General features: G+C 40.2%; 3 protein-coding genes across 4 annotated transcripts in view; 1 reads left to right on the top strand and 2 right to left on the bottom strand.

Annotated features, from left to right (window-relative positions):
• Positions 1-4,308: 4,308 nt before the first annotated feature.
• On the bottom strand, positions 4,309-5,965 carry LOC144194184 (BTB/POZ domain-containing protein KCTD12-like). Its single transcript, XM_077713066.1, has one exon. The coding sequence runs from the start codon at positions 5,903-5,905 to the stop codon at positions 5,099-5,101; it is 807 nt and encodes a 268-aa protein (XP_077569192.1). The 5' UTR covers positions 5,906-5,965; the 3' UTR covers positions 4,309-5,098.
• A 342-nt stretch (positions 5,966-6,307) lies between these two features.
• cdh16 (cadherin 16, KSP-cadherin) overlaps positions 6,308-22,327 on the top strand; it is a 126,166-nt gene continuing 110,146 nt past the window's right edge. For both annotated transcript variants that reach the window (XM_077713062.1, XM_077713063.1), the window contains exon 1: positions 6,308-6,678. The gene's annotated coding sequence lies outside the window, so the exon portion shown is untranslated. The remainder of the gene's footprint in view (positions 6,679-22,327) is intronic.
• LOC144194183 (high-affinity choline transporter 1-like) lies at positions 13,438-20,348 on the bottom strand. Its single transcript, XM_077713065.1, has 9 exons — positions 20,206-20,348; positions 19,581-19,806; positions 18,976-19,089; positions 17,846-18,001; positions 17,612-17,760; positions 16,733-16,876; positions 16,422-16,575; positions 15,660-15,877; positions 13,438-15,567 (listed from the first exon to the last, which is right to left on the bottom strand). The coding sequence occupies exons 2-9, from the start codon at positions 19,762-19,764 to the stop codon at positions 14,893-14,895; spliced, it is 1,794 nt and encodes a 597-aa protein (XP_077569191.1). The 5' UTR covers positions 19,765-19,806; positions 20,206-20,348; the 3' UTR covers positions 13,438-14,892.

Here is a 22,327-nt window from a genome sequence, read left to right on the forward strand (position 1 = left end):
GGAACATCTCTGCTAAACATTTCCCAGAAACTCTTTGTCAGAAGTGACATTTGGATGGAAAGGGAGTGGTGTTTTTTTGTGTTTCCCTTAGTAAGTTAATTGATGCTTATGAAAAGAAAGTAGTATATGATCTAAAGTGCATGCTGAAAACTTTGTTTACAGTTTAATCATTCATTCATTCATCTTCTAAACTGCTTTATCCTCACTAGGGTCGCAAGGGTGCTGGAGCCTATACCAGCTGATAGGTGCAATTTAGTGTCCAATCAGCCTACCATGCACATGCCTTTTTCTAATGTGGGAGGAAACCAGAGTACCTGGAGAAAACCAATGCAGGCCTGGGGAGAATATTTAAACTCCACACAGATGGACCGACCTGGATTTGTACCCAGAGCTGTGAGGCCGATGTGCCAACCACCCGAGCCACCGGCCGGCCTCAGTTTAATCATGAAGATAATACAGATACTTTTATATTCCAAGAGAGAGCTTCATTACAGGGCGGCCAGGTGAAGCGAGTGGTTAGCTCGTCGTTCCCATAGCTCTGGGGTCCTGGGTTCAAGTCCTGGTCGGGCCACTTATGTGGAGTTTGTATGTTCTCCCAAGGCTTCCGTGGGTTTCCTCTGGGTACTCTGGTTTCCTCCCACGTGCATGGCATGCTGATTGGATACTCTAAATTGCCCCTAGGTACGAGTTTGGCCGTGAATGGTTGTTTGTCTCCTTGTGACCTGCAATTGGCTGGTAACTAATTCATGGTGTCCTTCGCCTCATGTCTGTAGGCACCTGGGATAGGCTCCAGCATCCCCAGGACCCTAGTGAGGATAAAGTGTTTCATAAAATAAGATGAGATGAGAATCATAGTCACTGGTACATCTCTAATGACTTCCTTCATATCTTGCCCTTTAGCGAGCTACTCTATAGGGGAACTAAATTGAAGTGCGTGGGGGGTTCTTGGTGTTAAGAGGAAGCCCAAGCAGCCGCAGCAGGGCAGGAGGATGTTCCCTCGCTTCCTCTCTGTTGCCTGCTGCTGTTGAACCCCGGCAGCATTTTACCTCAAGGTTTACCAGCACAGTGTAAGACTCAGCTTTGTCACCAATCTCCGGTTTGCCGCTGTGTACTGAAAGCGGCCCAGTGGAGACTGGCAACATTTACCCTTTTCTGCAAAGATAAATGCAACAAAAAAAGCCCCATTTGGAAACTGTCTTTGATTTACTTGTATGTTCAAGCAATTCTCTGTCAAACACAAAAAAAGGGATGAACACTGATCTGAATTCATGATGGATGGGTTATTTTTACCTAGTCTCACTACAAACTGGGTGTCAAATGTCTCTAGTTTTTGACTGAGGACAGGAAAGGATCTTGATCTTGGGACATTGCAAATAACATTCCAAGCATGCCAAATGTTGTCATAACTACTGACAAGTTACATTGTATCCACTGGAGTGTTCGCATAGTGGCTGGGGATTGTTATGATGCTATAATAGTGAAGTTGTTTCCCAAGTATATCTCAACACTCTCATTCAATACGTGAAATTGTTGCCTGAGTTATTTTTATTCAACTATTGATTCATCTTTATGCATATCCTTTTTTTATGTTAGTAAGAAAACCTTCATAAATTCTAATTCCTGAAGGACGAATTTGTCCCAGAGAAGTGGTTAATAATTAACACATGACAAAACTGTCAGAAAGAAACATGCCCGCCTTCAGACTTGCTTCAGTAGCTCTCACCCACTTTTTTAACTCGGGCATTTGCGAGAATTAAAGCACCATTTATGCTCACAAAGATGTATTTTCCCCCCAATAACACATGGACAGTGGTGGTTAGGATGCTAATGTCAGCCTATGACCTACAATTAATCTAAATAAATAGATGAGTAATCATTTGTATGCTTCTTATTAGACCCAACACCAATATTCTGTTCACAATGTTCTTAGCAACATCACTACAACTTCAACTGCAGATTCTGTTTTGCAAGTTCTTTTTATGCAAGTTATTTTTAAGGTGTTTCAACATTTTCTAACCTTGTGATACCAAGTCAGGCAGTTTAACACACTAATACTTATGAGAAATGGTAGTAGCTGATATGAACAGGTATTGACAGTAGCAGAACTGGACCCCCAGCCTCCCAAAAAAGAAAAAGCTTTGAGTCAAAAGAATGTTTTCATTGTTATCCTGACAGTCTTTAGCATTTAACAGGAAAAAATGTTTCTCCTGCAAACAAGTATTCATTTTAAGGAGATTATTCAAGGGAAAGTGCATCAACACTTCCCCAAAAAAGGGTCTGTGAAGCAAATGCTTGTGAAACAAACCATCTAGTTCTAGTGTGTAGATCTAACACGTTGCATAATATGTGCGACAATGAGAATATGAATCAAGATTGCTCTAAAGTTCACTAAAAGGCAGCCATTCATTGTTTAAATGTATCTGACGCTAGACGACGTGCAACAAACACAAAAAAAAATTGAATTGCAGATGTTTCTAGATTGCACAACACTGTGGACCTACAGAGAGGCACAATTACTATAATTTTGCTTGTATAGGTTGTTTCTGGGCATAAAACCCCTAATATTATTTTACATAATGTGCATCTAACAACACATATTTATGTAAAAAATGGGCATATATTGTGGCACTCTTGTGTTTTCAGGAATAACAAAACTGAAGTGAACTCTTTTTTTTTAAATTATACTAATGAAAAAGTAGGTATGAATGAAACCTTTTTAAAATAAGGCAGACAGTGTTTTTTTTTTTTTTTTATGTATCCAGGGGATCCTTCATACTTTTGTGTTAACAAAGAAAAGCTTCTTAGGGGCTTTTGTGACCACAAAATGGTATTATAATATCAGAGAGTCTGCAGAAGGTATGTAAATTAAACAGAATTAGATGCATACAGGTCACAGTTAGCGAGTGGCTTGGGCTGTGAGAGAGGTGTGAAAGATTTAGTGCCTAAAAGCTGATACGACGAATGCCAGTATCTGCAAATGGTCTTGGCTCACTTGTTCTCCTCCTCCACCAGTGAGTGGTTGTTTTGTGAGCGTCTGGCGGACACTTTTCTCGTGGCTAATTGTAACAATGCATTGACTTGAATCTGTCTTAAAGGATGCTAGAATATTACACAAGTTTAAAATTATTTATTTTGTATGAATGATGGAAAGCCACTGATATTGTCTCTAGACATTCATTTTATTTTATGTGACATCTGACTGAGGAGATTTTGAAATTTCTCTGTTTTTTGTCCCTCAAGTATTATTATTTTTACTGTTTTACTGGATTATCATTTCCTTTGTGTAAAGACATCTCAAAAGTCACAGTCATTTTTCCTATTTCCGGTCCAGATGGTCTTATCACAGCTTTGAGCTCACAAATGGAGATGCTGTTTTGTGTAGGAGGGAGCTTTGCCTCTTCAACAAGCATTAGATCATATCATATGATATCATATTTATTTTACCTAAAACGATATTTGCTAATGTTTTCTGCCATTTCATCAAAGAGAACATATCCTCTGACATAAGTGATATCAGACAGATTGTGTTTCTTCAGAGTTTACAATATACCAGTAGAGGAAAACAAATTATATTTTTTTTGTCAGAAGATGCCAATCACCACCACTAAAGTATATGTGGTGTTTCATTGTTATTTCTTGTGGGAAGTAAATAAATGCAGATGGTGGGTGAGTGGTAAGTGTGTCGGCCTTGCAGTTTTGCGGGTTGAGTGTTCGATCCTAGGTCCATCTTCACTGTGTGGAGTTGCATGTTCTCCCAGGGCTTGCGTCGGTTTTCTCTGTGTACTCCGGTTTCCTCCCATGGTCCAAATAAACATGCATGGTAGGACATTTTAAGTTTCCCCTAGATATGATTGTGAGCATGGATGGTTGTCTGTCTGTCTCCTCCTCCCCTGCGATTGGCTGGCCAAAGATTCAGGGTGTTGCCAGCCTGGTGCCTATAATTAGCATTTAGGATAGTCTCCGGCACCCCCCAAGACCCTTGTGAAGTTAAGCGGTTCGGAAATTGAATGGATATATTTATATCTTATTAATGTATGCATACATTTGCACACATGCCGTTTACTTGACAATGTTAAGGCATATGACTTGATGATCTAAGGTTCTTTCCCAAGCATTTCCCCCCGGGACTACGGGATCCTTCTGCAGTTGATAATGTAGGAGTCCTATGTGTATACGTACTACTAAAGCAGTCTGGTCGCAATTATATTTTTATTTCATAGAGTAGGTGTATAATACTGCTGGTGGCTTGAAATATATGAATTTGGGTACTCAGGGTCAAATCATGACAGTAACATGGGAGTGGTGATATATGTTGTTTTCTCACACTTTATTTCATTTAGTTAGATATACACACATGGAAATTGTGCCGTTTTCTTAATCTGAGAAGCAAAATTAATCAAACAAATATTCTTACGGAAGTTAGTCATTTTTGTGCTCTATTACATGAACCATGTATAATTATATATAGTAAATTGTGCTGTAATGTTGGAACAAAAAAGTGATATTTTCAATAATAATACAAGTATATGCATTTGGACACAAAACCATATATAAACATGGTGGTTGCAAGCGTCATGTCAGATGAGTAGTCCAAAGAACTGCTCTCAAAAAAAAAATTGGCACTAATGATGGGACATTTGTTTGACAGTTGTTTACTACAAATCTTCTTGAAGTAATAGCAAACTGTGAATTGCTTGCAGAAATATACAGACTGAGCAATTCAATTGAAAATCTTGTTTGACACTCATTGTGAAATAGAATGATCACAAATGATGTCATCACACACAGATGAATAGTATTAAGGATTAAAAACAAAAGGTATTTTGAAATATTATTTTTACAATTAGTAAACACTACCAACCATCACACTTTAAGTGAGTTGACGTATATTACGTTCAATGAGTTAATCAACAAAGTTTCCATTTAAGAAAAAAAGTGGGTGACACAAACAAGCAGTTTTCTCGTTGTCTGCCATTGACAGCAATATACGTCAATCCACTTTTACTGCATGACGCTGACATGTTTCACTGAATTGGACGTCTATCGCCATCAATGGCTTAAGCACGAATTATACTGAAAAACTTGTCAGTAAGTAAGTTCACCGACTGAAAACATACTCGGTGTAGCTGGTCCACACTTTGTCCTCCCCCGGGTCACTGCTGGCGTGTGAGCAGGTCCCCGTCGAGTTGCAGCCCACCATGTGGAAGCCAGCCTCGGCCAGTCGGTCGAAAGCCTGCTCCAGGAAGTTATACTTGAGATAATACCTGGACGTGTATTTGTCCGGGGTTCGATCCGGATCACGGCTCTCGTTCAGAGTGTCCCCGAAGACCTCTTTGGCAAGGCAAATCTTGCTGCACACGGTTATCCTGGCCACCCGACGAAATTTGCCGTCTGCCTGGATGTCCCGACCGATGGTGTAGCTGCCCCGGTAGCCCACCGTGATGTAGCCCGCGCCGGTCCCGGGCGATGACGAGGAGGTGGTGCTGCTGTTGGTGGTGGTGGTCGGGCTGGTGAGCTCAGACTCATCCGGATCTCCGCTTTCCTCCTCCGTGGGGGAGCCGTGATCTTCGCTGGGGGTCGCCAGTCGCCTCGACAACTGGGGGAGCTGGAAGAAGTCAGCCTCCTTCTGTAACCGCCTTCGCTCCTTGAAGAACTCGGGCAAAAAGAGCTCAGAGTCTCGCAAGTAGTCCAGAATGTAGCGGAAGAGAAAGCCATCTCGGTCGAAAAAGAAGCGACCCTTGCCGTCTTTGGGAAGATCTTCCGGAGAACTTTGGCTGAACTTGGCCCACAGTAGGGAGTCGGGCACCGCCGTGAGGGTCTCGAGGCGGGTCACGTAAACCTGCCCGCCCACGTTGAGCTCCACGATGTCGGGGAAAGTCGAGTTTCGGCTCTCCGTGTCTGCCATCTCTGGTTCTGGCGGAGTGGAAGCTCGTTGGGTCGTGGTCCTACTTTTGAGAAGTGTTTATATGCTTTGGATGAGTGGGAGGAGAAGTGCAAGGAGGGCCGACACAGCTTTTTAACTGTTCATTGGTAGCTTGTTGTGGCTTCATTTTCTGAACCACTTAATACTCACAAGGGTCGCGCGGGGTGCTGGATCCCAGCTCACTTCAGGCTGGAGGCGGAGGGATACACTCTGAATTGCAGTGGTCGACCGTCAGGGTCTGCAATGCCTTCTCTTCTGGCCTAAAAATATCTGAATCAAAGACTGATGTTAATTATATTTTGTCCATGAATACTTATTAAATAATTCCAAATTGTCTGTCAGTTTCCTTTTATTGCTTTTCCTACCTGAAATCTACCTCATACCTGTCAACCTCGAACCATTTGTGATCTTACCAAATTTTGTTTTCGCCCTTACATATATGTATAAATACATGGAAAATCTTACCACTTTACTTTTTTGTAAAAAATCACGAACAACAAAATGAAAGTAAACATAAACAAGGGAACAGGAAACGGAAATCACATGGTGAAAGTGTTACAAAACGAAATGTTTATCATGATCTTTTTTTTTTAGCCAATCAGAGGCGCCGGTACATATATCACTTGGCAGACATGCGTTTCCGGGAACGATTCTCAAAATCACCGTTTAGCGTACCATTTTCATGTGTACAGCGTACCAATATAAAAATGGGCTTTCAGTTGTACCAATTACGGCGAGAACGTACCAGTTGACAGGTATGCTACCTGGATGCCTTCACAGTCAGTTCTGCAGACCCTGCAGCAACTGTTGCTTTAACCGATCAGATTTCAAGTTAGCGAAACCAAGGCCTTCTCACGGGCGTAGGGATACGTCATTGCTTTCAGACACTATGCTAGCCAGCAGTAGCAAGCTGTATCTGTTGCTAGCTGCACACGCAAACATATTATTGTGTTGATTTAATAGCGGTTTAGTCAACCCACAATGGCTGAAGGAGGAGAAAACATTGATCTGTTTGCAGATTTGCTGTCAAAACCATTTCCAAGATGGACTTTTCAAGAAAAGATTGACATCATTAAGAACGGTCGGACAACCCTGTAGCTAGAGTGTTGAGTAGAGCTATACAGCTCAGGGAAGTGGAGCTCCACAACAAAAAACAGAAGAAGAAAAAGGTAAATCTTGAAAAATCTGTCATTTTTTGGGGCAAGCAGGATGTTTCATGTTGGGGACACGATGAAAGCGCTCGATCCTAATAAAAAAGGAAACTATTTTCTCATATTGCTGAGAGAAACCTTACCACCTCTCCACTAGTAAAGTTCTGAGCTCAAGGGTTCAACTGTGTTGGAGTTGGATTGTTCTCCTTGTGCTTGTGTAGGTTTTCCCTGTTTCCTCCCCTGAGCGTGCAGGCTAGGTTAATTGACCTCTCCATGCTGTTAATAGCCGTGCAATGGTGGATGTGTGTGGGTGCTTCTTTTTTTTCCATGGCTTGTTTTGCTGGCAACCAGTTTCAGGGGTACACTGCTTCCTGTGCAGATTGTGCTGGGATAGCCTCCATGGCATTCATAAAATGACATGGCATCATTACCAATGCATCTTTTGTCTTTATCTCTCAATACAATGAATTATTGGATTAACCAGGAGTTTAGCATTTATGAATATGGATATATAATATTAAACATTCTGAATATATGAATACACCATTGCAAGGAAGAAATATATATAAGTAACCTTTTGTAATTCTCAAAATTGAATAAGTCATTGCTACCTTCCAGTTTTCTGTGCTTTCTAGAGATTGCTATTCTGTAAAATGGGTGCCTTGGCTTTCTGAAGGTTAGGGAAAACATTGCTTTATTAGCCGGGAGGAATTTGATTGTATGGTGCCGGACAGACCTACATCTAGGCAATATCAATCAATCTTTGCAATAAATGTCAAAGGTTGCCTGGTACCATGATGCACATTCAACTGTGTGTTTTTTACCAGTGCCCGGAAATTGGTGAAATCTTGATGTTCATGCAGTAAGGAATGGGGTCTGCAATTTTAGCTGTTGGTTGTTTTAAGGGTTTTCATTTTCAGTGTATTTCACAAGGAGGTCACAGTCTATTAGTAGGTTATATTACGATCTTTAAGACAAAAAAATGACAAGCGATTAATTTAAGAGGGTGATGATAATTTACAATTTCCATTATGAAAAGGATTAGTACTTTGATAAGGTGTCTTATCTCACTTGATTGTGTAGATGCGGCTAATGATGGGGTTAGTCTTCATACACAAGTGTCCAATTACTGGCACATTGATAAAATGTTATCATTTTGAAAATGAAATTTTATATCCATTCATCACATGGACCATCTCCAAAGAAAAATAACTGCTGATTACATTTTCTCTCTTTGATCAGATATACTTTTGGTTGTTGTTTTTTCTCCCACGATTACAATAATAAGTATTATATACTAAATGTAATGCTATATTTGAATGTGTTTACAGTACTTCCTTAACCCTTGATTTGTATTGCCATCTAGTGGAATTTTTACAAGATGCATCTACAGTAAAAAGTATACTGTAAAAATACATAAATCACAGTTTAACAGGAAGCACAAACCTCAACTCACCCCAACAGTTTTTTGCATTAAAACAATGAACGTTGCACAATTTTGTGGAGAATGAATGCATAGTAAATAACCCAAAATTAGGCACCCAGATATTCGCTCTTGTTACCCAGTCACCGTGTCCATTCCAATTCTGTTAAAGGTCACATTTTTCTCATTTTTCTGTCTGACAGAGGATAACTTGATGAAGGAGTATTCCAATTACAATTTTTAAGTTAAAAGAAATGAAATAGAAAGAGATATGTCTGAATTTTTTTCTCAAAAGGTAATTGCAAGTCTGCTCTTATTTTTGGTTTTATGTTATTAAATAGATGGATAATCTATAAAACTGGCTCCAGCACCCCTTGCAAGGATGTGTGGAATGGATAATTTATGAATTGGCATTGTTCAATTTGTTCTGTCATTCCCACGTGAATGCAAATATAAGGCATTAATCAGTTATTTGAAAAGCATCCAATCAAAGTTAAGATTTTCAAAAACCCTTCTGAAGGCTCCTTTATGTATGCATCATAAATAACAAATTAATAATACATGCACCTACAAATATTATGAGTTATCCAGCGGAGGGCAGCCTTGAGCCTGAGATTGCACATTATTAATTCATTTACTGAACCGCTTATCCTCACAATGGTCGCAGGGGTTGGGGTGCTGGGACACCCTCAATTAGTGGCCAGCCAATCACAGGGCACACTCATACCTAAGGGCAATTTAGAGTGTTCAACCAGCCTAATTGATTTTTGTTTTGGGATGTGGGAGGAAATCGGAGTACCCAGAGAGAACCCACGCAAGCCCGGGAAGGGAATTCAAACTCCCCTACATGGGTTTCATTGAAGGACATGAATACAGTATACATGTTTATAATTGCGAAGTGACAATTTTGGTGGTATTTAAGAAATTGGTAACATTTCATTTTTTTCCCTAATTGTGCATGTACATATTGAATAAGGTCCAACTACTATATGCTTGTGATGGTGCGACTGTTTGTGAGTCTGATCTTAAAATTCCCGTCCCACCCTTGTGTCTAATGTGACCCCCAGCCAAACACTGTCAATCTGAAGTTTACTGGAGTGTGAGCTCACCAACAATCTCTTTGCTCTTTACACTCCTCATTCCATCATCTGAGAATTGTCTATTTTCTTTATACATTTCACATCTAAAACTCCTTCAGTTTTGGTACATTTCACAAAAGTGGAAAATATAGTATTGCATTATTTATTTAATTTAGACTGTCCAATCAGCCTACCATGCATGTCTTTGGAATGTGGGAGAAAACTGGAGTACCCAGAGAAAACCCACGCAGGCCCGGGTAGAGCAAACTCCACACAGGTGCACCAACCTAGATTTGAATCCAGGATCCCAGAGCTATGAGGCCGACATACTAACCACTAAAGCCGCCGGGTTGCCCCTTCTAAGAGCTAAAACCTGTAATTCGTGAGTGTGGCTCCACGAAAAATTACGTCATCAACATGAACGGCAAATCTTTACGTATATGACTGTGCTTGTGTGTTTCATTCTGTGTACGTGTGTCTTCATCGTCACCTTCTCTCAGGGTAATGTCTGTACCCTTGTGCTCCTCAATCAGTCCTAATGGATCCTCTGGCTCAGATTCAGCTAGGACACTGATTATGATGCTAAATACACCCTTTCCCCTACACACACACACACACACACACACACACACACACACACACACACACACACACACACACACACGTGCAGGCACCCGCAGAGAACAGGGTGTGGTAGCCAATTTCTGTCATGATGAGTTAAGAGGTGTGACGAGCATCCCACCATTTATTCGATTCGTTTATCCAATTTGCTGCAGTCCTACATGCTGTGTAAAAAATGAATAAACAATACCAATTATTGATGCATTTAATATCTTGCTGGAAAAATCTTATATTTTGCTCTACTTCAACCACCGAATCCTGTCTGTTGACGAATGTGGAGGGTTCACCCGGGTCCTAACCATCATGCTCTTCTCAGCCTCTATTCCAGAGTGAATCGGTCGCCAAAGGCTAATGTGTGCTATTCAATGTATGTGTGGTCTCCACATTATTCCCCCCTCTGCAATTATATGTGCTGGGGAAAAAGGCTGTTCATCCTTTCTTTCTTTATAAAAGCATTGCACTGTGGGGAAGTAGTCAGAACCCTCCAGTGATGGCAGAGAAATAAGCGTCTACTGACATAATCACAGCATTACGGTAGACAACGGCTTAAGCAATGACATTTTACAAATGGTACTCTTTTGTTAAGAAAAATACGTAATAAATATAATGCTCGAAAGTGGAAACACATTCAAATACCTTCTCTGTGATTTTTGCCAGCAACTTTAAATTGAAATCATTAGAGCTGCTCTGACTTTTGACTCATTTCTTTTGACAGCCGTTTCTCACTGATTGCGCTGAAAATGACGTGTCCCCCTCATGGAGCTCTAGTCCGTCTACCTGCAGCTAGTCTGAGTGGTTCTGTGGCCAAATGGATAATTAGGTTCTCCTGCCTAATTTAATTCAAGAAGCCACTACATTCTTTTAGCTCACAATTCTTCTCAGCTGCTTAGGGAAGCTAATGGAGGAGATGGAGAGATATTTGGGAAGCAAGAAGACATGACAGTATCTTGTGCTGATTGAACTGATATGTTCAATGGTGTGGTCATTCCCATACTCATTCTATTTAGGAGCTTTGCACAGCAACTCTTTCTGTATGTGCCATTTAAATTCTCACTAAAAGTAATAGTACTTTCCAGATGGGCATCATGTATATGTATCTTTCTTACCTCATCTTCTTTGCAGTATCGGCCTTGCAATTAAATTATAGACACTAAAAAATGACATAAATATGGTTCTGGTTACAATGATTGTAAAGAAGTGGTGGAGATAAAAAGCTCTTTCATCCAGGAATCAGTTGTCAAAGAAAATGTTCTCTGGAATCTACTGACATATTGAAAAATGGGTGGAGAGGTTGCATAATCAACTACACAAGTTGCATTAGGATGTATGTGTAAGAGATTTTTTATGTGCCCTCATAAAATTTCTCCCACCCACACAAACCACCATTTTACAGCCAAAGTAAGAAGACTAAATATTGTACAAACACTGATTCAAATGTATTCACAGTAAAGGTATATATTTTTGTATTCTAACATTACATTTTAACAGTTTGCATTCATATTTAACTCTCCAGGTATTTTGGGATTGAGAATGGAGCTGGAATCAAACCTCTGCTGACTTTGGATTCATGCCTGAAATGGACACTGGACTACCCACAAGGCTGCTGCAGGTGCTGACCGGTTCTCCATTAGTTTGTTCAAGTTTTTTTGAGTAACAAAAAAAATCCAAAAATATGTTTCTCATAAGAGTGGAAGTCTCTAAATGGTGAAAAAAGTTTCATTTTTTTTACTCCTCGCTTTAGTCATCTGGCATATCTTCCCTATATATGACCTCTGAATTGAATGAGTGGTAAAACATGGATACATGGATACATTGGATTAGGGGAAAAGGTAACTTTTTCATGTACTATTACTTCTCATCTGGAATGCCAATGGGACATATTTACAGGGCGCTGGGGTGCTGGAGCCTGTCCCAGCAGAACTTGTATTGACACCCTGAATTGGTGGCTGGCCAATCGCAGAGCACAGGAAGACAGACAACCATTCGCGCTCTCATTAAAACCTCCTAAGGGCAATTTCGAGTATTCAACCAAACAACCATGCATGTTTTGGGATATGGGAGGAAACTCAAACTCGAATACCTGAAAAAAAAAGCCCACATAAGCCCGGGGAGAACATGCTAACTCCAGACAGGAAGATCCGAACCTGGGATTGAACCCAGAACTGTGTGGCGGATACGCTAACCACTTTTTCAGCTGGCCACCAAATAGAAAAAAGACAACATGAAATTCTGCTTAGACCAGTCAGCGACTTCAATAATGACGCCAAAGGACATTCTAAAAATATCAAGTCATCATGAAAGAATGACTATTTTGATTTTGATCCAAACATTCTGTTCGTCGGTCGGAGTCTTACACAATCCCCACCCCCAACCCCCCATTTCCTCCTCATCCGTAAAGCACTAAATAAATGGATTGACTATGACAAACCGCAGTTTTCCTTTATAATTGTTAATTATGGAGAGTGCTCGAAGAGGCCCCCCATCCTGAACGGTGATGGGATGTTCTCCCTCCCCCCACCTTCCACCTTGTCCATTTTATGGGATTGGTCTTAGTTCTCAAGGACACAAAATAGGACACTTATGATGAAGGAGGAGGAACCAGGGAAGGGTGGGGCACCTGCGTCATTCTTGCGCAGTACTATTGGTGAACATCATGGCAACTGGCGCCAGGATACTACACCCCCATGCAAGTGCATCACAAGTGACCACCAACAACCCCGCCCTGCCAAAGTGGCTTTTGCTCAAGTCCAAGATGAGAGTACAGCACTTAAGGTAATGTAAATAACCAGGGAGAGAGCTATTTTAAGTCACTGCCTTTCGCTACGGCCACCGATGGGGACAAAGACGCAACTCAAGCAATCGTAATTCCACTCACGTTTTCAAACATGTTCTCCGTCCATATTCAAAATGGCCGGAGGGTCTGCACATGAAAAAATTCCACCAAGAAAGAAAAACCCTGGCATATAATGATTTACAGAAGTTATTGCAAGATTAAAATGGAAGCAATTATATGCAATATCTTGATAATTAAAAAAGACAAAAAATATACTGTTGAAATATACTATCAAAGTGAAATAACCTTAAAAGTTAGTCCATTATTCATCTTCACAATAGAAATCCTTCTATTGACGTCTTTTTCAATGAATTTCCCCAGTCATTTTTATCCCTGATTTTTCAGGAAACACCAAAAATTGAGCATTTGTTGATTTTTTTTTATATTTACTAACAAGTCTAATAATCTGGGAGAAAAATTAGTTGGCCTAAATTTTTAACAAGATGAAAATATTCAATACCACAGTTTCAAATTCATTCCCAAAGTACTAAGAAAAGCACATATCTATACCAAAGTAGATTTTATATATAGGTTTTTTTTTCCATGATATTGTTACATTATTTTTATTGTTACATCTGCTCAACATCAAAAATAAATAAACATTTAGATATAACATCCTCATATGATTCACGTGAAATAGCAATTTAATATTTTTATGCCTTTCATCCCATATTTATACGCACGTACACGTCACGGAAAAAAAAATATGACCGTGAACAACATACACAGACAGACATGACAATTAATTTTACCCCAAAAAAAATCAAACACGCAGAAAGTTACACTTTTGATAATATAAGATGATTTAAGATTACATTCAGTTTCATGATTTTTTTTTCACTGCGATTTTCTGGCTGGGTTTGTGAAAAAAATCACATACGTACTGTATTTTCTTCACATGATTTACATTAAGGCAGCAGAACAAAAGTGTCATTTACATTGATGCATCATGTGGAATCTGCTTCTCAAAGAGAACTAATTTAATCATTTATGTAATCTATTTTTACTATGTCGAGTATATAGACTGTATATTTTATTGAGCTTGATGATGATGATGATGAGTTGCCGGTTGAATTGCAGTCCTTATCATTCTTGTTTTTTTTATATGAATAATCAGTGACAAAATCATATTTCATAGCATATATTTCACAAATAATCAGCTGATTATTTGCACTAATCTGTTTCATGAATGGCACTGAGGCTGAGGAAGTTGACCAGTTTCCCTTTCCACCAAACCCTGGCATGCTTTTTTACTCATAAGAATTGTGGATATATTACTTACACATTTTAGGTATTAATTTAAGATTAAATATTGGTTCCCCTGTCAAGTCTTTTGGGGGTTTCACTAGTTGTGACAGGTGTCAAATGTTTGGACTTGCTAACCTAAGTTGTGCTGCTAAATTCTAAAACTGCTTCGTCACTTCTTTTCTTGTGCAGTTTCATATTTTTAATTTTTAACAGAAAAGACAAAATAATGTTTGATATAACATTATTTAACAAAATCTGAGTCAAATGTGAGTGCATTGTACATGGCCTTGCGTTTCTAGAGTATGTGCCCACCCAACCGGAATGAGAAGGTTTTAGTGATTTTTTGTGTGTGTAGTAATGTCACCATAGCCACAGAGGAAGTACTAATGTAGTGTCTGTTTATGCTAGAAATGAAACTTTAGTTTTTTGACATGTGTTAACATTTTGTGGAAACATATTGCTCTGGAAATGACCCTCGCATCACCGCTACCGCCAGCCAGTGTTGTACCTCATTGTCCCTCAAGAGGAAGCTTGCCCATTCGTCATCTTCTGATATGATTGACAATGGAAGCAGTTCTTTTGTAGTCTTCCCCAAAAAGGTTATTCCTATGTTTTCATTCTTCATCATGGTGGGAGGAGTCATTGCTAGACTCCTCCTCTTCCTCTTCCACAGTGTCTTTTGGCAGCGTGTCACGGCGCGTGAAGGCGGCCGCCAAGGTCACGCTCAAGCGCGGTTTGACGGGCGCCATCTCAGACAACCCGATGTTGTTGCTACGAGTCACGAGTGTCGTCTTATCCATAATTTCTTCGCTGTGTTTGGACACGACTGCATCGAGGAAGTCGTATTTATGAGAAAGCTTGCCACTCTCAAACAGGTACTTGGCGAGGTAGGAAAACGCAACGTTACCCAGGAAAGAAGCAAGCATAGAAACTGTTTTGAAAGGGAATTTTTGAATGACAACATCCTCCAGATCTCCGGTAATATGGTGCTTGCGCTGCTCAATGGTCCATCCGGGGTAATAAATGAAAGGGGGAAGTTGCAGGTAGGGCTCCCCTCCACCTATACGTAGCACCATGCCAAAAAAGTAAGCAGCCACTGAGCCGTATGTGTTTGTGCCTTTAACAAAAAGCACACTGAGGAGCTGCGGAAAGATGATGACGTAAACCAAGTCTGAGCTGAGGTACCACAGTCCGTAAACTGTTCCCGTAACCAGCGCCATCAATGTAGCGAGACCACCAAACACGAAGATGGTGATGCGCATGACCCACACGATCTCACGATCTGATGCCTGCAGAGAGAGAGAGCATTGGATACTTACATTTGACAACATGTTTTCAGAGAGTTGAAATAGTGAGTGGAAAAAAACTCAGAAACACTGACCGACTGTCGAAAAGCCAACTGGTAGATGTTCCTTGCAAACATGGAGCTCGCTGATAGGATGGATGAGTCAGCAGATGACATCACGGCAGCCGACACCGCACCCAGGCCGAAAAATGATACAAATGGTGGACAGAGGTGCTGGAGAACAATAGGGAGAATCATGTCTGCCTCTTCCTTGTCTTTTGGTGGAATGGCACCATAGGTTGTTTGGTTCCAGTCTGAAATGGAGACATGTTCTGATGACGATCATTTAAATCTACAGTCACTACTATTTGCTTAAATGCCATTATAGTTTATAGTGTAAATTATAATGGTCAACTCTCTAAATCACTTAAATGCTGATTCACTCTTCCTGACTCAATTTATTACATTTAACACTCTGTACCCTCCGAACTTGGTTTTGTTCTAATGTCTCAGCACTCATAGTAGAGTCAATATTCTTCACCTGTGAAATGCAGAATAATGAGTCACTGTAACTGAGGACAGAAAAGACAGGATTCAGAGTGTTGACTATTCAGAGAATAGACAGAGAAATCCATAGCTCAATCCACTAATTTGGTCCCTTGCCTCCCTCTGAGGTAACATTAAAACCGGATGGCTGCTACATTATAAATGAGTAGAACCAGCTGCTATTTACCAACTTCTCTCAGATCTAAATGCAACATGGACCCTCCTGAGCAACACGCTTCAATTAGGAACACAAACACTGGCATATGCAAACATATTTCATATACATGCATACTTGTTTGGGAGCTCCCTAACCTGTGGAGGCCCCGATTGCTCCAATAAGAACTGAAGGGACAGCCATGACGAGGCATCCGAAAGCAGCAATGAAGGAGAGGACTTGGGCGTAAGTAGCAGAAGAAGCAGATAGGACTCGTTGGAAGTACACCTGCCACGGAATGCCTCCAAGCATCTGTGGTTAAATTTACACGGCAACAAAGTACATTTTGTTGAAAAAGCAACAGGTCATTTATTGTAAATAAAGCATGAAACATGTCACACGTTAGTACTGATTATATGATTCCTCAATATTTGTGTTTTCTTATAGAAGAACAGATGTGTCACAGTACCAGCAGGCAAAAATTGTCGATCCAGACCCAAGTATCATTCTGGTTGACGCTGCCCCTCCATGGCGACTGGTACACATGCTTCACTGCAGTCACTGTGATGTCTGAGACGGCTGGGTTGGTCAGAGCAAAAGGGACGCTGATCCACTACAAGTAAAAACGACTTAAGATCAGTCACATAAATTACACCATTCATCTTATTGCTTATTATCTGTAACAAATTGTGCAGTACATATGTCTCATCTCATTTTCCGAACCGCTTTATCCTCACTAGGGTCGTGGGGGGTTCTGGAGCCTATCCCAGCTGACTTTAGGCAAGAACCGGGGGGCCACCTGAATTGGTGGCCAGCCAATTGCAGGGCACAAAGAGACAAACAACCATTCACACCCACACTTATACCTAAGGGCAATTTTAGAGTGTCCAATCAGCCTACCATGCAAGTCTTTGGAATGTGGGAGGAAACTGGAGTACCCGGAGAAAACTCATGCAGGCCCGGGGTGAACATGCAAACTCCACACAGGTGGACGGACCTGGATTTGAACCCAGGTCCCCAACTCAGAGACCACCATGCTAACCACTCGGCCAATATCAGGGTTAGGGTTAGGGTTAGGGTTAGGGGGTTAGGGTTAGGGTTAGGGTTTCTTGTCTTGCAACAGTGATTATAGTATTACATAAAAGTGTTTGTATTTTCAGGGCTGTGAATTACGATCATGACCAACTGCCTCATATTGGTGGTTATTAGCAGTACTTTGGTTAAATAAGGTAAAAATCTGCATGGCCAACATCTCATAATAACTATCCATGTACATGAGGAAATGTCCAAAAGGTTTATAAGAGACATCAGTTTACCTTCCACATTCTCTCCAACAGATTGTACCTACCAGGCCAACAAAGATGCAGAACAGCTGCACAACATCTGTGTAAGCAACTGAGTACAGTCCTCCAACCAGTGTGTAAAAGATGGCAATGAGGGCGGAGATAACCACTGACATTTTGATGTTGATGTCAACAATGACACTGAGAGTGGCACCTAAAGTCACACAAATGCAAGTTAAAGGATAATGGCATATGATATCGCTCCTTTATGAACTGGATTGAGTCAATAATAGACATACCAAGAGCCGACAAGATGGCGGCGGACCAGAAGATCTCTCCCATTAACGCAGGTATGAAGAGAAGGCCACCCATGCGTTTCCCGTACAGTTGCTGGAAAGGGTCTAACATGGTCACATAACCTTTAGACCGCATGGGCTTGGCAAAAAAAAGTCCCCCTGTGACAGAATTATTTACAGGACATAAATCACAACCATTTTATATATAATATTTTGATTTTTTTTATTTTTATAAATGGTTTTAAGACCTGGTTTAAAATCCCTGAATATTCATTTTTTATAGATCTAAAAAAAAGCTTAGCTTTTTAAAAATATATTTTTAGATTTTACAAACTGTTTTTTAAACTAAAAGCATAGAAAAAATGGATTAAAAACTTACAATTATTGATTTAAAAGGGAAACATCAGGAAATTTCATATGCATGTATACTCTTCATTTTAATTTGATCCTAAAACAGAAAGTCGGCACTCATAATTTACTTTCTGCAGGCCAGATTTGGCCCCCGGGCCGCGACTTTGACACCAGTGCTATAGAATATTGCCCTTGAGTGAGTTTGCAATAAATGCCATAAAATAGCACTAAGAACTACCCGCCACACCTAAATGAAACTCATGCACTGAAGATAATTTATTTGGCACAATGAACACAGCAAAATACAGCAGATAATACTGCAAGTGAGTTTCTAGCAAAAAATAAATAAAAAGCATATATATAGGTACAAAGAAATCCACAAATAAGGGAACTCCTGAATGTCCAATCCTGACTACACTTGGGTTAACTGTTTTGTGAGGTTTACAACAAAGGCTACATGACAGAAAAACTGCACTGTCAAAACTATCTTTCATGTTTGTCACATTCTACTGTGACATTAAAAGGTTTGAGAATACCGAGGAGTCCATCCCATTAGGATTGTGTGTTACTGTAACTATTCACCTACTATCCCACTCACTCACTTAATAGATATGATCAGAATAACGTTTACATTGTGCACAGGCCAAGCATTTCAACACATAGTAACATACAAATGGTAAAATTATGGTGTGTTTAGCGATCAATGGGTAAAAGCATACACAAGGGCAAAGATGATTCTATTCAAATGTATCATAATTAATACTTAGAGTAGCCTGACTCACCAACAACAAGGCTGAGGGCATATCCAAAGGGGGCTTGTGCCCAAGCCAAACCATAATCTGGAAGATAAACGTACTCAGCAGTTCCATTAATGTATCCTCCTCCAACCCAAGTCGCTAAAATAAAAAAGACAAATACATTCATTAATATTAAACCAAATTAGTGGCCTACAATAATTCCATTGCTTTTTTAAAATTATATTTTTAACCTTTGGGAGTGTTAACGCAAATGTGCCAGATTGCACACATTAACTGGCCATTACATTATACTAAAATAAATAAGTAAATCAATGATAAGTAATACCCATTCTAAAGTAATATTGCTGTTTTCCAGGAATTTACGATAATTTCTTCTATGTTTTATCCAACAAAATATTTAAGTACATTAATTTTTACATGTACAAGTGAAAAAATTAACATTAGCCAATGCATTTTTCATTTCTTATTTGGTATTATTTTCCTTCATTTAGAAAAATGAAGTGTCTGACTTTAAAAGTGATGTTAATTATGAATGTATGAATCTCAATTCAATTTATAGTGCGCTAGATCAAGATTTTTCCTTATCAAATATGTATATATATGAAGAAATGTGGATGGGATCAAATGACCTGTCATTGTAAATCCCCCGACGAACAATCCAATATCTCTGCCCCCGACCATGATGGTCTCGCTGCGGTCGGTCCCTTCGGCCTCCCCGGAGTGTTTGTTTTTCCATGCTGCCCAGATGCCCACAAAAAGTATGAGAAGATAGAAGAACGCGATAGCCACAAGTCCTTCGACATGGATGGTCATGGTCGCGCTGGTCTTGCGCTAGGAACGAGGACGCATGGAGACCTGCGGCGTATGTAGAGAGATAAATGGTCAATTCCAGCAAAGTGTGTGTGGTTGTCGGTGTGGGCTGACTTTAAAGTACAATTTTGTGGGTGCAACATGCAAACGACTACCTAAAGTACCACAACAAATAAATCAAGTAAATACATTAAAGAGAGCAGGGGATAGAGACGACCCTCAAAACTCCTCTAAGTATATAAATATGACTTCAAGTGAAGATTTAGTTTATTTTTTTAATGCGTGTTTTCAAAGAAAACATCAATATCATTAAGCGTATGTGCGCGTATTTTCTTGACTAGGCAAACAGGTGTATAATTTTAAAGTGATAGAAATGTTTTTAAAAAATGGAATCAAAACATAGAAATAAAGCCACAGACTGCTAGGATATCGTTTCAAACCTACCTGGAAAGTTCCAAGAAGCATATGCGGGGGTTCTCAGAAGGTGCGCTCAAGAGTCTGCGAGGCGCGCTTCAATGAGACAGTGGCGGTGGTCTCTCGGGTGACTTGGTGGGCTATGAAGGGGCGGTGGGGGGTTGGGGGATTCAAATGCCGTCAGAGGACTGGGAACACGCGTCAGAGGAGCCAAATGGCTCCCATCTTCATCAACGAGCAGCGTGCACGCAGGGAGGGTTCATATTAAAATATCACTTTTAACAATACCATTAGAATAAGTCCCCAAAAATTGAGCCTTATAAACAAATGACGGTGTTTTATGGTCTTCATGGTGTGCCCTGAACGCACCACGTGTCCCATTATGTTGATAGTCTCACTGAGTTGACTCATTGCAATCGTTTTTTTTCTAGTCTTGGGACTCTTTCACTGTTGATTTTTCAACTCAAGACTACTGGGGGACTGAGCAGACAAGCTTGGAAGAGTGATTCTGCATATTTTCAACTTCAGTCGTAGTCAGCAGAAGGTCCCCACCTTGTGAAAGACTTCATGTGAGTGGTTCAAGTTTTAACTAGCTCTACAATGCATTTTTTGTATCTGTATATGTTCTTTCTACTGCAGCCAAGCGAGTGGTCACAGCTCTGGGATCCTGGGTTCAAATCCAGGTCACGTCCACCTGTGTGGTGTTTGCATGTTCTCCCCCGGGTCTGCGAATCGTAGTTTTTACATGATGTGCCCTAAACGCACCGCGTGGCTGATTGGTCAAAAGGTAGGAAGCATTCCACGTTATATAAACGTCGTTTACAGAAGAATTTCTGCCAGCGATTTTCCAGGTGCTCCCCGAAAAACTTTTTTCAACGTGTTGTTACGGGAAGACTCGGCGAGACACGATTCTGCTGTCCGCGCTGACCCAATTTATTTAAAGGGTAAGACGCCTTTCCACGTCATTTTCGGAAGATTTTATGCCAGCGAGCTTCCAGGTGCACACACACACACACATTCATCCATAAATCACTTGTCATAAGGATTATCGATTAGATAAAGCGTGATTTATGGATGGTTGGATTTTTTTTATGTTAACATTCTCCTTCTCATAGCAACATTAACCTTCTCTAAGTGTTTAAACTCAAGCGATGAACATTGGCAAGTATATTATCGATGAGTATGCCTGACCACAAATATGTCAACTTACTGCCCTCTTGTGGTAGTTTTAAGCATTACACTCTTCAGATTTGAAAATTCATACCTAAAGTGCACACTGCAGTGCTTCCGCGTAGTCATTTTCGTAACTACGCCCATATTGTCGATGTGGCGGATTTAATTGAGTGCATGCGCAGTAACTCTTCCTTTTCGAAGCTTTTCCTATGCCGATGGCACGCCAACGAGGTAAGGAATCAAACATTTCACTGGCCTAAATGAGGTTTTTAATCACGCGGTCGGGAGATTTTTCAGCAATTGATGGAGCCCAAAACACCAACAAATCTCTTAGTTTAATGCCAGGTTTAACACACCGTCGACAATTTTAGTATGGGCTTCTTTTCTCGACCGGCTTTGTGCCACATGTTACTTACTAGTCAGCATTAGTGTTAGTGTCGCGATTTGACTTAAAACGCATGATGTCCGTTTTCTCTCCATTATTGAGTCGTGTAGCAAGACTTTAAATTTAATCAAACGCGAGACATCAACCAACAGTTTTCTGGGCAAGTGTTCAGGGGCATGACTTTGTTTCCGTTGTTTTGTATGTAAGTTTTCATTCTGAGTGCTAAACACCTATTCCTGATTTGTAATTGTTCTGTTTTTACAAAAAAATCATGAGTACAAAATTTAAGCCAATTTTCTCCTAGCTCACTGGTGTCAAAGTAGCGGCCCGGGGGCCAAATCTGGCCCACTGTCATTTTGTGCGGCCCGAGAAAGTAAATCATGAGTACTGACTTTCTGTTAGATCAAATTTAAATGAAGATTATACCTCATCATCCCCTTTTTTAAATCGATAATCATATTTTTAATCCATTTTTTACTTTTTGTGTTTTTAAGTTAAAAAAAAACATTGTAAAATCTAAAAATAAATGTATTTTAGAAAGTGTTTTCCACACTAATATTGAACATTTTCCACAAAATATTTTGTTTCCTTTTG

The sequence above is a fragment of the Stigmatopora nigra genome, chromosome 3 (assembly GCF_051989575.1).
Source record: "Stigmatopora nigra isolate UIUO_SnigA chromosome 3, RoL_Snig_1.1, whole genome shotgun sequence".
Classification (NCBI taxonomy): Eukaryota; Metazoa; Chordata; class Actinopteri; order Syngnathiformes; family Syngnathidae; genus Stigmatopora; species Stigmatopora nigra.